The following is a 15,797-nucleotide window of genomic DNA, read 5'->3' as shown; positions in this document are numbered from 1 at the left end:
CTGCAGGCTGGTTGATTGATTAGGAATTTAGACAGTTTTATTTGTGCAATGTTGCTTATTTAGTTGTGTAAAAATTCATAACACCATTTCGCCTTACAAATCATCATTTCGACTTCTTTTAAATGAATGGAATCAAACTATTAGTTTAAAGATGGAAACTACTATTTTACTAACTATTTAGTTTAACTAGTGATTATTTTTTCAATATAAATGTTTAACTATTAATTAATTTTAACTCAAATAAATGTGGGTTGTTTTTTTTTTTTTTTGGTCGTTTCTGGATTAACAACACTGAGAAAATGCTAACAACGTATGTTAGAGATGCAACAAAACTACAATTTCCCACAATTTTTAGTTCCATAAACATACACTCAACGCAGTAACATGTAGTTAAAATGGCAGGTTTGAAGTTTAACAAGAAAATGAGCAAAAGGTTAGAAAAGTGCTTTGATAAATAAAGTACCAATTCCAGTTTTCTGTTGCACTTAATACACTTAATAAACAAACTGCTGCGTATTTCGTCTTGCATGTCCTCAGGTCTGAAAGGAAACCGGAAATCATCCGGGTAAATAATTTCTAGCTTGTTTTAACAAAAAAAAAAGGTTGTTTTTAATTCATTAATAAATATCTTTTCACTACAGAAGACGTCTATTCTTAATTTAGTATGTAAAACAGCATTTTCAGATTAAATAACGCCCACCTCATAATCATGTCACCGTTCATTTTTAGGCTGAGGGAATCTCCGGACTCCTAAAGTTCTGATATTGTTCACCGGATATTTCTCAGAGACGCTCAGCCGCTCTCTGTAAACAAACTGAGCTCAACCAATCAACTTAAAGCTCTAGAGGGCGGGGCTACAGGCTGGGCACGAGCTGGTATTGGACGCAGTAAAAATAACACTGCTTTACTGCATTTGCCCCCAATTTTAAAACTACACGTGTAACTGGATCTGGTTCCTTTTAACTCGAACAGAAAAACAACACTTATTCAGACTTCCACTAAAATGGTATGATACTTTGATTATGAGACATAAAGTCAATCCTCGTCAAAGTTATGTTGTAACCTTTATCGACTGCTGGTTATTTGCAAGTGAAATACCAGCAGAGGCAAATTTTTATGTATTGTAAGCGAGGGGAAAGTGTGGGAGCCTTCTTTCAGGCAGCTGACTGGCAGTGCGCAGCAACAGGTGGGGGAAGGGCTGTGCTGTTCTCATGTATGATCCAGAGAAAAGTGTCTGGCCTTTCAGTAAATGCACTTGAAACGTAGCAGTTTGTAAACGATGACTTTCGGAAAAACGTGGCGTTTACCCAAGAAAAAGAAAAAGTAACTTTGAGCTTTGAGTTTTAGTGTCACATTTGATATGAATAGTTAAAATTTCTTGACTTTAAAAAAATGAAATAAGACAGTAAATGAAGACTTGAGGGGTCTGAAATACGTTTGCAGCTCTTTAAGGATATATTGAGGAATTGTTACAAAAGTTGACTTTTTTTCCTTTTTTTTTGCGTGTCTTCTAGAGAACTGCTGTAGACGCAAAAGTGAGTCCAAAGGCTTGCTCATCGTCCAATAAAGTGAAAACAGACAGAGGTGAACAGAAGGATTAAGTCCAAGCTAAGGCCTCCAGTCCGGGGCACGGAGGGCAAGCCTCCATCCCGTCCCAGCTGTCGCTGCCCCCGGTGTCAGCTTTAGGGACCAGGACTTTGTCCAGAGAGGGGACATTCCTGGCCGACTGCTGCTGGTTGCCATAGGGAGAGGTAAATGAAACAACAGCAGTTGCATCACCGCTGATGCCTCTCCCCCCACCCCACCCCACTCCAAACCACGACTGTCTAAAGGCCTCTATTTAGAGAGGCTCTGTGCAGCGGGGACAAAGCCTTTACATGGATAAAGGAGGGAGGAGTGAGGAACGCAGGCCCCAAAAGAAAGAATGAAAGAAAAACAGAAAGGACTAGAAGATCTGAAAAAGATGAGATTATGTCTCTCCTCAGAGCTGCACCTCACTCTGCTGAGGGATAAATCAAAACTGAACAGAAACGTAATATTTTGTGAAGCAGAAGCAGATTTCAACTTTACAACTTCTGGGTGTTGTCACCGATTTAGATTTAAAGGCGCAGATACGTCCTACAAGTACGGACGCAATTAAAAAGCACCGTAGGTTGGTCTGGCCTACAACAATTCACTTCCCACCAGATATAACGTTATTACCTAGTGGCAACAAATTAAACCAATAAATCAGCCCGTACACTTCCAGATATCCCCAATTTATAACTTTCTCGCTATGCAAATGACTGAAACTGTAATTAAACATTTTATTTAATAACGTGGACCGGCAGTAAAATTAAAAGGCAATAAAAAAGCAATCAAAGAAATACTTTTGCCAAAAAAAAAAAAAAAAAAAATTTCTAAAGAGTTCAGGGAACACACAAAAGCCTATATATTAAATATTCACACTCACAAATCATTTTCAGCCATGTTAATTTATTCAACAAAATAAAATTAAAAAGTTCACACAAGGACACATGTCAAATGTGCAGACGGGAACATGAGAACAATGCAGAGACACGCAGGAGGATTCAGGTGCTAACTGCATCGGGTTCGGTTCTCTCTGACCCGGAATGGATTGTTTTATCATCCATGTGTTGGTTGACGGCGTTCCTAAACATTTTTATGGTTGCTATGACCACAGTTTTTTTTTAGGTGTCCAGAGTGGACAATTTGAATCTGTATTTCTTTTTTAAATACTAAAATACTGCAAGTTAAAACTGTATTTGGTTGAGAAAGTTTGATAAATACAACCATATATGCCTAATGTATCAATTCTGATACCAAACAGACAGAAATTAAAGGCAACTTTTTGTAAGAAGCATCGAGTAAAGAGTTCAAATGAAAACTATTACTTTCTGAATATTATCTTTTGCCTAATGCTTTGAAAGGTGCATTTTATCATAGCTAAGAAATGATAGACGATAACTTGTCCCAGAAGATATCGCGATAAACGATAGTCTTGTTGTTTTGAGACCACCTTCAAGGAATATAATGGTGACGGCATGACAATGCAAGAACACATTCCCAAAAATCAATAAACTTTAAATTTTAATGAACATTTAACACTGGAAGACATTTTGAATATCCGAAATAAGTAAAGAAAACAACAGAAACAACAAATAAGATGAATCGTGAAGATTCTATAAACAAAATTGTCCGTCAAAAAATGGCATCAAACTGAAGACCAATTTTGGTAGAAGGAAAGAGAGAAAAAATAAATCATTGACAGTTTTTTTTTATTTACCATGCGACTAATTGATTTATTGTTTATTGTGAGGCCTAAATATAGTCGTCTTTATCTCAATAGCACAGAACGCATCGTTTTTTCCCCTGTTTTTGATTGGATCAAATGTACAGTGATAAATGTTGCATAGTTTTTTTTAAGGCAAACTAAAAATCTCTGGTTGGGAAAGTTCGATAAATACAACCACATATGCCTAATGTATCAATTATGATACAAACAAACAGGTTAAAGGCGACCGTTCAACTTTTAGTACAGAGAATCAAATGCAGATTTCAAATTAGAACTACATTGCTTTCTGAATACAATTTATTGGATCAGACATTAAAAGGTTGACTATATTTACAGCTACAAACTGCAATAATTTACTACATTATTATTTTAAAGGCGTGTGTTGACAAAAAATGACAAGAAATGCAAATATGCTGTAAATTCCTAGTACCTGTCATAAATTAAATACAACTTTATAGCGAGCATAAACATCATTACGATGTTTACAGCAGTAATACACACACACTCTGTGATTTAAAGTGGATAATGAGGATCAAGAGAGTCACGCACACAAAATGGTCCTATTCCACGTAAAGCCGAGCTCTTTAATGAAAGATTTGTGATTGGGCCTTTAATGGATCTCATTTCATAGGCTAATAATCCTTTATGGATGTGGCTCCAGCTGCACTGGCGGCTCACGAAGCCACCAGGATTTAAGTTATGCCGCGAAAAGTTTCCGGGCACGGCTCGGTCATTCATTCTGCTAATATTCCACATTATTGTGGCGTAACATTGAGATCGGCCAAATCAAAAGAACATTGTGGTAATTAGGCTGTAATTCGAGGAATTACCACATCGCCACACAGGCTTAAACAGTCGTGTTGGGAGAAACGCGAAGCACATTATTTTAATGGCGTAATATGCAAACTACGGCTCGTTTCAATTACACGGCTTAACAATGCATAAATGATGCGAGCCTTGTTATTTGGACTTCGGGGTCTGCTGTTATTCAGTCGCTCGGAAGGGCCAACGATGGGGGCCCTCCTCCCAGGCACCGGGGTGCCGAGCCGCTGCCAAGCTACATTTAAGGGAGCGAAATGAACGGTGGGGAATGTAAGCGTTAAATTAACAGTAGGATAATTATATGACCCGTGTGCTGTAAAGATTCAATTTCTAACACTCTAATTAGGCGACTGTCTCCCCCATACATCAGCTCACGTCCCTCTGCCAGTTTCTCACCCGAAAACGTCCTGCGAGCGGAAATAATTAGATTTTATTAAGACACGGCTCGGGTAATAAAGGAAATCAAAGGCTAGGGCTGGTTGGATATGAAATGTTTTCAGAATCGCCGACTTCCTTCCTCACACGACTCGGCCCAGAGAGTCCAAGGTGGAGGCTTTTTAAATATGGAGCAACTAGACTGTGATTGGACTGTGGAGTCCATGAACAGACTAACACTTCTGTAAGGCTTTACTTTATTTTTTTACTGATATGATGCAGAGATAGTAGCAGAACGCTACTGACCAGCTTCATAAAACCCTTGTCGCAGGGTGGTCGTGTTATCTAAATTTCAACATGTTTCTCCTGTTGTGTCTTAGGTCTTGAATACAAAACAGCATTCATGTTAAAGACATTCAACACGTCAAAACGTCGAGACGACAAAGTTTATGTCACAGTCGAAGAAAATAAGTTTGATTCATATCTAAGCATCTGTAATCACTAGTAAAAGTCACAATAATCCAAATGCTTCCACCAGTAAGGTCTCTGATAATTACTAAAATGACTGAGCTGTCTCTGAAAGGAGGAAGGAAGCACAACTACACAAAACAATTAGTTTTGATATGTTTGCTCAAAAATATATTAAAGCTGCAATCAAGCATATTGGTTTGTAATAGCAACAATAGGAAAAACTAACATTCGCTACATTATTAGCTACGTTGTTAACAACTTTGTAACAAGCCATTACTAAACTTTTAATCCAGTAAGGCTGATATGTTTTTATGGATCCCATTATGAAGCAAATATTAACTTAGTGAACGTTAAGAATTTTTAAAACAGTTGATATAGTTTTAAGTTTCACTTCGTGTCCACCTTTGACTCGCTTAGCGACAGCGCTAATGCTAAAGACAAAGCTGCAAGCATGCTAACCTTCATTACGCGTCTCAGCTGTTAGCAAAAGATTAGCATAATAAATTATATGAGAGACATGCAAAAAGTTTGTACTATTTCAGTAATGATTCATGGCTCAATCATTATGAACCAATTCTTGCTTTTTGGTTGTTATTTTTTTTTTCAGGATGGACAAACCCCACGAACAAAATCATCATACTAATTAGAATTTAATAAAATTTTGTTCTGTTTGGATTTCATTAATCTTTCAGCTGTTACATTTACATAATACCAATTTAGTATAATTGATTAAAATCTACCAGACTAAAATGCATGCAAATTTCTTTTCTGTGTTGAATTCTGGCAGCAATTTTTTTTTTTAAGTGTAAATGCTAAACATCTTAGTTTTGATTGCTGCCGGTTTGTTGTTGTTTGGGCTGCAAAGATTCTAATTTCCTTTTTCTTTACATGTAACTTTAATTAGTCATGTCATTCTGTTTCTACTTCTTTCAATAATCACCATTTGATGTGAACTGGCACACATCACATGTCCATCCGCCTCTAAAGGTTTTTATTATTATTATTATTATTATTATTATTATTATTATTATTATTATTATTATTATTATCATCATCATCATCATTTCAGACCAGCATGCTTGCAACTCAGTCATTTTCTTCCTGTTTCAGATCTTACATAATGGGAAGGCGGCCGACCCACGCCTTTCATCTGTACTGTAATTGTTGTGTGCATCAAAGATGGAGAGATTGACGGAGCTGCATGGGAGGATTAATACAGTGGGTGAGTGACGACATACTGAGCTGTGCGGTCAGGACGGAGGGAGATGGAGGGGGAGGAGAAGAGAAGTAGGGGGATGAGCGGATGAAAAAAAAAAAAAGTAGGAGAGGACAAAAAGTGGGGAGAGAGTTAACGAGAGGGAGAGCATTAATTGTGCGCTTTGTGCCGGGGCTCTTTTGCTGAGTGTGGCTGTCGAGGTGCGGGCGCTCACCCCTCCAGCAGCCCGCCGTGATCTGAACCAGCTCTCAGGCTGCTGTATTCCAATGCAATTAGGCCACTCAAAGGCCTGCTTAAAGCTGCACCCCCACTACACACACACACACACACACACACACACACACACTCAAATAGCAACAGCCCCTGTGAGTCCCCCCCCCCCTTACCCGCCCCCTTCCATTGTAACAGGGAGGTGTATTCTGTCGCTCTTTGAGGCCCCTGGATGAAGAGACCACCCCGGGGAGCAGAAAAGAAGCACATTTCTCTCCACTTTTCACTCCTTTTTTTCCTTGTGCATCTATCTGTCTATCCATCTATCTATCTATCTATCTATCTATCTATCTATCTATCTATCTATCTATCTATCTATCTATCTATCTATCTATCTATCTATCTATCTATCTATCCATCCATCCCTTCCTGTGTCTTCTGGTCTATCAGCCCAGGCAGACACGGAGCACGCTCGCTCCTCCAAAGGGACGCAACTTGGAGTTAGTGCGCCGGATGAGACAAAAGAAGCAGAGCGACGGGGCATTACTATGATGGATGTCATTGTGGGACTGCTTTAGCAATATCGCTTCCCCTCTCCCTCTTTCATTATTCATGCAGCCCTATATTTCAACAAGTGGTGTGGGCCATGCAGCTCACCAGCTATAGTCCCCACAGGCTTCGGCACCACATACCCCCCCCCCCACCACCCCCCCCTCCCCTGCACACACATCCCACCACTCGCCTTTCCATCCCCTTTAACAGAGAGCTCCTCGCAATCTCTTGGCAGAGTTTCACTGTGTCGTTCCCCAGAAAGCATTTAAAGCAGATTACAAACCTGACGCTACACCTCCCCAATAAAAGAAGAGAGAGAAAGAGAGAGAGAAAGAGAGAGAGAGAGATAGTGAGGAAAGAAAAAAAAACTGGCACATTAACACCTGCAATACTGCTCAATGGCATCAGCAGATTAACGAGGTAATCCACACAATGAGGCCTTTGATTCGTGTGGTTTGGCAGGCAGCAACGCCAGGCATAATGCACACTGTTATTCCAGGCTGTCCCAGTGCAAGAGAAACCTGGCACAAGCCATTTCCTTTTTTTTTTTCTTTTTTTTTTGTCTTTTCATCAAGACAAGCTTTTGAAGAATTTTCCATCTCGTGCATCTGGTGCTTCTATAGCCTGAATCCTTGTTGGGAGAAATAACCTGCTGGCTGCTCCCCGTGGCACAAGCTTTTTTTTTTTTCTGCAGGGCTGTTTAAACAAGAACCCCCCCTCCCCACCCCACCCCCAAACACACACACGCACACACACACACACACTCCCCAGCACACACCCCTCCCCCTACATAAGGACGTGCGCGGTCGTGTGCTCGAGCCAGATATCGCGGTGCCATCGCTCATGTGCGGCTCGATTAGCCCCACGTGCCTCGTTCGTCAGACGCGGAGGCAGAAGCAGATGGCGGGAGCCGCGCCGTGTTACCACGCCGCAGCACTATGTAACGCTGCTCTAATTGAAACATCAATACCAGCCTGTCAATACGCTGCCGCTGCTTTACAAAACACCACGAGCAACCTGACCCGCACTTGACTGATACAAGATTGAGACGACTTGATAAAAAACAAAACAAACAAACAACAACAACAAAACGTTATTGTATAACAGAAGGAAAGAGAAAGAACTTTTTTTCCCCCTTGTAAAGTTTTTTCTTCTTCTTCTTACAAATAGTTAGGAAGGTATTTTCCCTGCATTGTATCTCTCTCACTCATCGTGGCACAATTTTAAGGAATTGATAAAAAAAGAAGAAGAAAAAGTTGAGGGAGCGGCCACGCGGCTCTGATCAGTAATTCGACGCTATCGAAAACTCGGCGGAGAACAGAGAGAAATTAGCCGGCTAGGAATTAATTTGTTATTTGTCCAGCTCAATGAGGAGTGACGCAGCCTCCTAAATGAACGGGTAATCCATTTCTTATTGCTGCCAAGCTGAATTCACCCTTCACTGAAGTGGAAAAAGACAAACATATCGCTCGCTAACCCATCGCAACTCGCAGAGGCGAACTGAGGAGCGTTGAAACCTCTTCCTCAAACTATTTTCTTTCTTTCTGTTTTGGCGGGGTGGGAGAAACGATTGGTGTGTTCGTGTGCAGTTTGGGCAGGTGGGAAAGGGGATTGGGTAAGGAATTTACAAGCAATAATCACAGCTGACACTGGGGTCACACACAGTAGAAAATACAAGTCGATTTGTGATCAATTGGCTTGCTGCACAGAGGAAAACAACAGTCTTTATTTAATCATGTTGTGCCTTCTACTCCCTGCTCCGTACTACACCCTCCCAACCTCCTCCTTTTTCTTCTTACAGAGCTTCACCGAGTGGTTCTGATTGGTCCGTCTTCGTGGTGACACCCTTTGAGTCTCATCATGGTAAGGACCAGTTCTGTCTGTCCGTCTTTTTCCTTTAGGTTCTGTTTCCGTGCTAAGAACAGGTCTGGGTCGTAGGGAGGACGTCTGCTGAACATCTGATGGACGTAGCTGTGGAGAAAAAAAAGTGACAATCATTCTAATTATAATACGCATTTGGAGCCCCAGTATTTGCGAGAGATAGGGACCATCGTTGACCGAAAACAGAGGAAATAGAGAAATACTTAGACGCCTCTGAAATGATAAGATTTGCCCGTTTTAATAGTTCAAAGATAAAATTTACCTTAATATGCCTTAATGCACACAGTAGAAGCATTTTGGAAATACCACAGGAGCTAACATCCATTAGCTAACACTGATACAATCATTCACTGCCAATTAAAGGACGTAGTGCTTCTTCTTTGGCTGATTTGTAAACACCGACCTATCGTGTGAAGTAGCAACGTGCCTCGGTATTTCAGCTTCCCAAGGTGGATTTCTTTCCAATATTTTAGTTACGTTCTACCAAAAAATGGACAAAAACGGAACTGCAAATAGACGGGGGTTCACTCTATCGACGTGAAATTCACACAACATTTTGGTAACAAGCCAAGTAATCCAAACATGCAAAGAAAATAACAAATTAGTTGTTTGTAAAGTTATGTGCAATAAAGTGGAATGGTACAGGGCATAACTACTGTAAAACATGAATTAAACGAAACCTAGAAGACCAACAACAAAACAACTGAGATCTGTCAGCACTTAGAATCAGCTGCATTGGTTTCTTGTTAGCAAAGTATTGGACAGAGAGAAAGGAAATCTTCATAAAAAAGAAAGTCGCACCGTTGCAAAACATTTGGACGGCAATGGTTGGGGATGTCTTTCTAAACCTCTAAATATTCCAGCAAATGCTCGTTGGGGCCATAATCCAGAAGAGGAGAAGTTCAACACAAAGCAGACACAGCCAGGCGTCTCTCACAGGATTTCTGATGGAAAAGTCAAAAGAGTTGTCCAAGAGCCAAGAAGCATTAACAGAGATCTTCAGTGAGACCCAGAAATAGCAGGCGCAGCTTTACCTGGAGATTGAGGCTTAAGCTAAACTCTTTGCACAAACCATTGTTGGAGGAAGAACCATGTCAGAAGGGATGTTTGAAGGTAGGAACATGATAATGTGGGTCATCTTACAACATGTGCTACTGCCAGACCTTCAAATAACTGAATGGAGGATGAATGGATAAATGTACCAGGACAACCTGGATATAAATCTGAAGATGACTTCCAAGGAAGACAATAGAAATAGAGTTAAGGCTAAAACACCCCCATATTTAAGACATTTATGTAAGTGTACTAGATACTTATTCCCTGTTCCATTACAGGTTTTGACCATAACTTTATTTAAAAATCAATTTGCTTTGATTTTACTTGGGTCGTTGCTGAGAACTGGAGGAAACTTCATGCCAGTAATCCCATTTGAAATGTATTTACTGAGAACAATGTTGACCTGTCCGATACATATTTTACCCACTTTATATGTTATAATAAATCAGTCGATGCTAGTCTACATTTAGTCTGTAAAAAGGATCTTATATCAACTTCAGGACGTCTGTGGGTTCCACCAACTTAGATTTAAGACGTTTAAGAACTCTGAATGAAATTTATGACCTGTAAATAAGTCATATAGCTTGACAACAGAAGTGAATCAATGACAAATACCAACATCGCCCAGTTAACTGGTGGTAATTTAGCGTTTTCTAACCCATTACGGACTTGAATAAGCTCAATAGCTAGCTAGCAAAGACATATTAGCAGCTGGTTACCATTAGCTGCAATAACCTCGAGTCTTGACTCAAACTTCTGCGTAAAAGTTAAGTCCCACAAGAAAAAGGGAAACTACATGAGATTAAACAGTCCTGTGATTAAACCCCCCCCCACCCCCAAGAATGTAAGACATTTTAAAGCCTTAATTTTAGATACAGGAATATAAGAGTTTTTAAGGATGAGCATACACATTTAATTAACAAATCTTACTAAGAGCAGTGGTTTCTGATATGGCTCACTACCCAGGGCAGAAAGAATACAGAGCAGCAACAAATTTGTTGGTAATTTGTAATTTGTTCAGTAATTCAGTAATTTGTTGGTGTTAGAAAACTTGGCTCTACATAAAAGGTGCCTAAATATATTCAAGTGTTTCATTATCTGATTCATTATCTAAATACAAATTTTGGGTTTCAAGGAGTTGCCGATTTATTTAAGCCTCTCCAGTTTTAAATCACTTCTTTCTCTATACAGCCAATTCTTTCAAGTATAGTTATCGCTACAATTTACTTGCGTGTTGATGCTACACTTGTATAAAAGCCTCACTTAACACACTGCCACCTACTGGGCACTTAGTGTAGGTTCACAAAAGTATCTATCCATCTATCTATCTATCTATCCATCCATCCATCCATCCATCTATTCTTTCTAGAAAGTTTTCTATAAATAAATATTAATCTAGCAGTAGACCCAGGTTGCCATTCATGCTGTGAGATTTTTTTCTGCCAGCAATGAGCAACATATGAAACCTAAAAGCCACAGCTACATATATGTGGGATGAAAACATTGACTTTACGAACTGAATAATTGTCAAAATATTTGCCAGCTTCAATAACCGTTCCAGCTGTGGACACCAACATATGCAAAGTAAAAAAAAACCCGCACAAAAACAAACAAACATACATTTTGGTGGCCAAGTGGGCTTCCTGCCAGGTGTGCCTCACATGAAAACACATATTTGTCTGGTTGAAAAATATTTCCCTGCATCTTATCCAAAAAAAAAATAAAAAAAAATTCAAAAACACGCAGCAATTTACAAACCTTCAGAGCCCTCCTCCACGTTGGGGGCTCGATGAGGTTCATGCTCATGGTTCTGCCTCCTGTAGTTTCCGACATCTGGATCATGGAAGAGATGTTTCACATTAAAACAGGCAGTGTGGCTGGCATGGGCCAGTTTCAGAGATTGAAATACAGAGATTATTTTACTGCTTTCTGCTCTTCCATGCAGCTAAATAAAGTAGAAGAGGTTAGGACATCATAAGTTATGTGAGTCAAACTCGAGGCTCAGGGGCCAAATCCGGCCCAGTGTAATTTTTTACATGGCCCTCTGGACTCTAAAAGCAGGATTGTTCAAAGTGTGGTTTGGGGGCCGTTTGTGACCCTTGACCACAAGTCTAGGACAGTAAAAATGTGGCCACTCACAGACCCCAAATTGTGGAAGTTGTCTATTTTTTTTTTTAATAAGTCCACAGTTTTTTCATGTTTTGGATCTTTACCAATATACAGATTTAATTAAAATGTTTATCGTTGAGGAGATACAAAAAATAAAAAACAAAGAAAATCAAACAAATTTTTACATCTTTAATTTAAAGATGTAGTTTAAATCGGCCAGCTTTGGCCCCCAGGGCAAACACGCTTGAACACCGCTGCTCCTAAATATGACTTTATCAACCAAATCAAAGCATTTTTTAAATTTTTTTTTTTTTACTCCGCATACTGTCAAAGTACATCAACATGAAAAGACGCTCAATATTTAATTTCAAGAAGCACTCAACAAATGCAGAGAGAGCTATTTATTAATATTTGAACAGTTTTATCAATACTTTCTACTACAACCGGCCCTCTGAGTACATTCATGGTCTTGACATGACCCAAAAATGAAAACGAGTTTCACACTCCTGCCATAAGTATCAGTGCTAAACATTATTAGACCCATACTGGTAGAGGTGAGGGGCTTTCGCTCCCTTAGAGTCCCACCCACACACCTGACGGCAGCAGGGGCAGAGGTCAGGTCTACACACACACACGCACACACACACACACACACAACATTCGCTCCTGTTAAGATTCCTTGATGTCTTCCATCTGCTGCAGCATGGCGTACAGCAGGAGTCATGACTCCTCTGACATGCTTTGCGTAGAAGTCACGGGTGAAAAATTGTCGAGCAAACACGCAGAGAAAAAGACATTCACAGAGGGAATATAGTTTCACAGAAAAAATAAATAAAAATAAGAAATCGACAAGAACAAGCAGATGAACAAGCTCCGTCCAACAAGAGCAGCGTTCAGCTCGCGGTAACAATGTGATCTCGGCTCAGGTTCTCAGCGAGCGTTGACGTCTCTCTCTCTCTCTCTGTCTCTCTCTCAGAGTTGTGAGGATTCCCGAACTGGCAGCTTTTCAGCGGGGGTTTTAGCGATACAGTATTTACAAGGCATGAGCAAGTGGGAGAGCTGCAACAGACGGCGCCGAACACGGCGCTTTCAATTATTTCTCACAGCATTCATGAAAATAGAAGCACAGCAGGGAGTACAGTACGAGCGACCGAACTATAAAAAGAAACGCTGAAAAAAATGGGAGAGAACTCCCAAGCTAATCTAAACGGGGTGTGAAGAACTCAGAGTGGTGCATGTCTCAGAAAAAAAAAAAAGAAAAAAGATAGAGACTATTGGAGCGCAGACAGAGCGGAGCGGTGATGGGGAAAAAATTGCTGCATAAATAATTAGAGGGAGGTTGAAGTTGAGATTTGATTGCATTTTAAGAGTCTGTTTTGAGAGTGAAAATGGTCTGATAACCTCAGCAGGGGGCCCTCATACAATTAGATCCATATTTAAGAAGCAAGTGAGACGGGTTTACGACAAGTTCTGGCAGCTTTATGCGCCGTTTTTACATGAACGCTGGTTATAAAGTGTTAACAGTTGCTAGTTAGCAGAGATATAAAGAGCAGCTCAGGGCTGATGAGTGATTTACTGTCCGTGAACAAAATGACTACACTGACATACTGTGTGTGTTGGAGGTGCGGCTGGATTTCAAGCTAGCATCGTTAGTATTTAAGATGAAAACAACGCCAGTTCCACTGGTAGATTATTTCATTCATAACAAGACATTTTTCCCATGTCAGCAGTGAAATAATCTGCCAATGGAACTAGGACTTTTTCATCAATTTTAACAAATTATTGAAAGTAAACAAGCACATATATCTTAAGAGTCAGCTTTGGCTTATTTCAAGAGTACTAAGATATTTGCATTAGAAATTAGACTATAATTACTTTGCAAGATTTTGTGTTTTTGCGGTGTGCTGATCAACTTAATGTTTTTAAGACTCTTTATCTGTCGGTTGAGATGCTTTTCAGCTTAAAGGTAATAAAAACACAACATTTAAGATTGGGACATTACATCAGATAACACTTAAATACAGAAATGTGGCGTTTATGAAGTCTGTTTAATACCCGCTGAAAGGTTGTCATTTTTAATCTGATTTCATCCGGATGGATGTTCTGATTTATTCATTATGACTGCCTGTGTAGGTTACATGGACGCTTTCCCAACTAATTGCCGTGCACTGATATTTGTAGACCTTTGAAGCCGTGAGTAAAGAGCACAAAGAAGAAAACTCTGCATTTTTCCCAGATGAGCTTTACGTTAGCTTTTACACTATGTATACAATAATACATGAATTCAGGAGTTTTTGTATCACTCAATTTGTTGTTGTAATGTCAGTTATGGATATTTTCTTCTAATCCAACTTAAACTCTGTTCTCTTGTCTGTGTCTTCCTCTCAGGTCAGCGTCATCTCTGAGGAGCTGCTGCTGGTTGGACATCCTGCTTCGTGTCGTTTCAAATCACATTTGTTTTTGTGTGAAAGCAAGCTGACGTTGTCAGTGCACCGTCTCTCCTAAAGCAAACATATTTGCTCATACTTTGGATTAAAATGCATGCTGTTTCCGTTCACCATTAAAGTACCGACTGTTTAAACACCTCGCCATATTTACCACTGTTCAGGTTTTCGCTCTTAAATGTACAAAAATAGTTGTTTTTATTCCACATGTCGACATTATTACAGAGAAAATAAAGCTGTCTTCAAGATTAATTTTGGTTTTTGTTGGTATTTTTGCACAATTTTCTAAACGTCTTGTGCAGCACACACACCAGCAGAAACAGGCGGATGACAGGAATCATACAATATTTACCTGGAACAGCCTGAAATAGTATGAAACTTTCTCTAATCAGTAGCTGACATTTATTTTTGAAATTTGACATTTCAAAAAGAAATCTACTTAACAGCAATTTAAAAAAAGCTCTAGTTTCTCCATAAAAAAACTTTTTGCACTAGGATAGGTTTTTCTTTTTTTTTCCATATCAAAATTGGTTTGTTTTAGGGATGCACCGACTGCAGTGTTGTGGCCGATTACCAATCTTTTAAAAAGCCTAACTTACCGATTCTGATTTTGGACGATACCAGTTTTTTTGTCTGAAATGTTGCTCAATATATCAAGAAAGTTGCTGAATTGGCAACAATGGAGTGACTATTATTAACTGTAAATGTGCAGACATGACCTGGTCGTCCGGTTTGTCACTCAAGCCTCTCTCACGGGAGAAGAGAAAAGCACAGTGGTTGATTTTTAGACCTTTGCCGAGTCTGATAGCATCAGTGGAGAAGATCGGCTTCACGTGTAAAAACCGGCCGATCACTGATCTCAAAATTAAGAAAATCGGCCGGCCGATACATCGGTGCACCCTGGTTTATTTTGCAAAACAGCAATGGAAAGGTTTTCTTGGCACCACATGATCAGCAACCGGATGCTGCCACTGGTGCAAACCATGAAGAAGAAGACGACGACGATGACAACAGAAAGTGGTTGGAGGATGATGGCGCGGCGCGTTTTGTAGTGACTTATTGCGTGGACAAACGTATTCACGTGTGATTTTAATTGCGTTTCTTAGTTAATGGAAATACTTAAATTTGAAAATCTTGTTTTTTCGACATTAGCGGAATATTTACAAAGTTTTTGCACACATTTGCGATTGAGGCGCAGCTAGTGGCAAGCAAGAAAAAACACATGCAACAGGGTAGCAAATAACTGCTGAGATTAAAAGCTTTATTAGTACATTTTCAAACAATCTTTAAGCTGTGCAATAAACAGAACACCTCAGTGCTCTTTCTCTCTCTCAGGAAGAAGGATATGCTCCCATTCAGATGTAGT

General features: G+C 39.7%; 1 protein-coding gene and 1 long non-coding RNA gene across 5 annotated transcripts in view; one reads left to right on the top strand and one right to left on the bottom strand.

The window, feature by feature from the left end:
- Window positions 1-1,761: 1,761 nt before the first annotated feature.
- On the top strand, window positions 1,762-14,683 carry LOC122831730. The gene is made up of 4 exons (XR_006370744.1): window positions 1,762-4,736; window positions 6,074-6,185; window positions 8,743-8,804; window positions 14,376-14,683. It is a non-coding gene; the product is annotated as an uncharacterized LOC122831730 (long non-coding RNA).
- Window positions 8,352-15,797, bottom strand: part of LOC122831727 (neuroendocrine convertase 1-like) — a 197,666-nt gene continuing 190,220 nt past the window's right edge. For all 4 annotated transcript variants that reach the window (XM_044118125.1, XM_044118127.1, XM_044118126.1 and 1 more), the window contains 2 exons: window positions 11,637-11,711; window positions 8,352-8,912 (listed from right to left, as the gene is read on the bottom strand). In XM_044118125.1, the coding sequence (XP_043974060.1) occupies window positions 8,706-8,912; window positions 11,637-11,711 (282 nt within the window). In that variant the 3' untranslated portion in view covers window positions 8,352-8,705. The remainder of the gene's footprint in view (window positions 8,913-11,636; window positions 11,712-15,797) is intronic.

This window comes from Gambusia affinis, linkage group LG05 (genome assembly GCF_019740435.1).
Source record: "Gambusia affinis linkage group LG05, SWU_Gaff_1.0, whole genome shotgun sequence".
Classification (NCBI taxonomy): domain Eukaryota; kingdom Metazoa; phylum Chordata; class Actinopteri; order Cyprinodontiformes; family Poeciliidae; genus Gambusia; species Gambusia affinis.
Note: the sequence above shows the minus strand (reverse complement) of the source record. Positions and strands in the feature narration are given on the sequence as shown.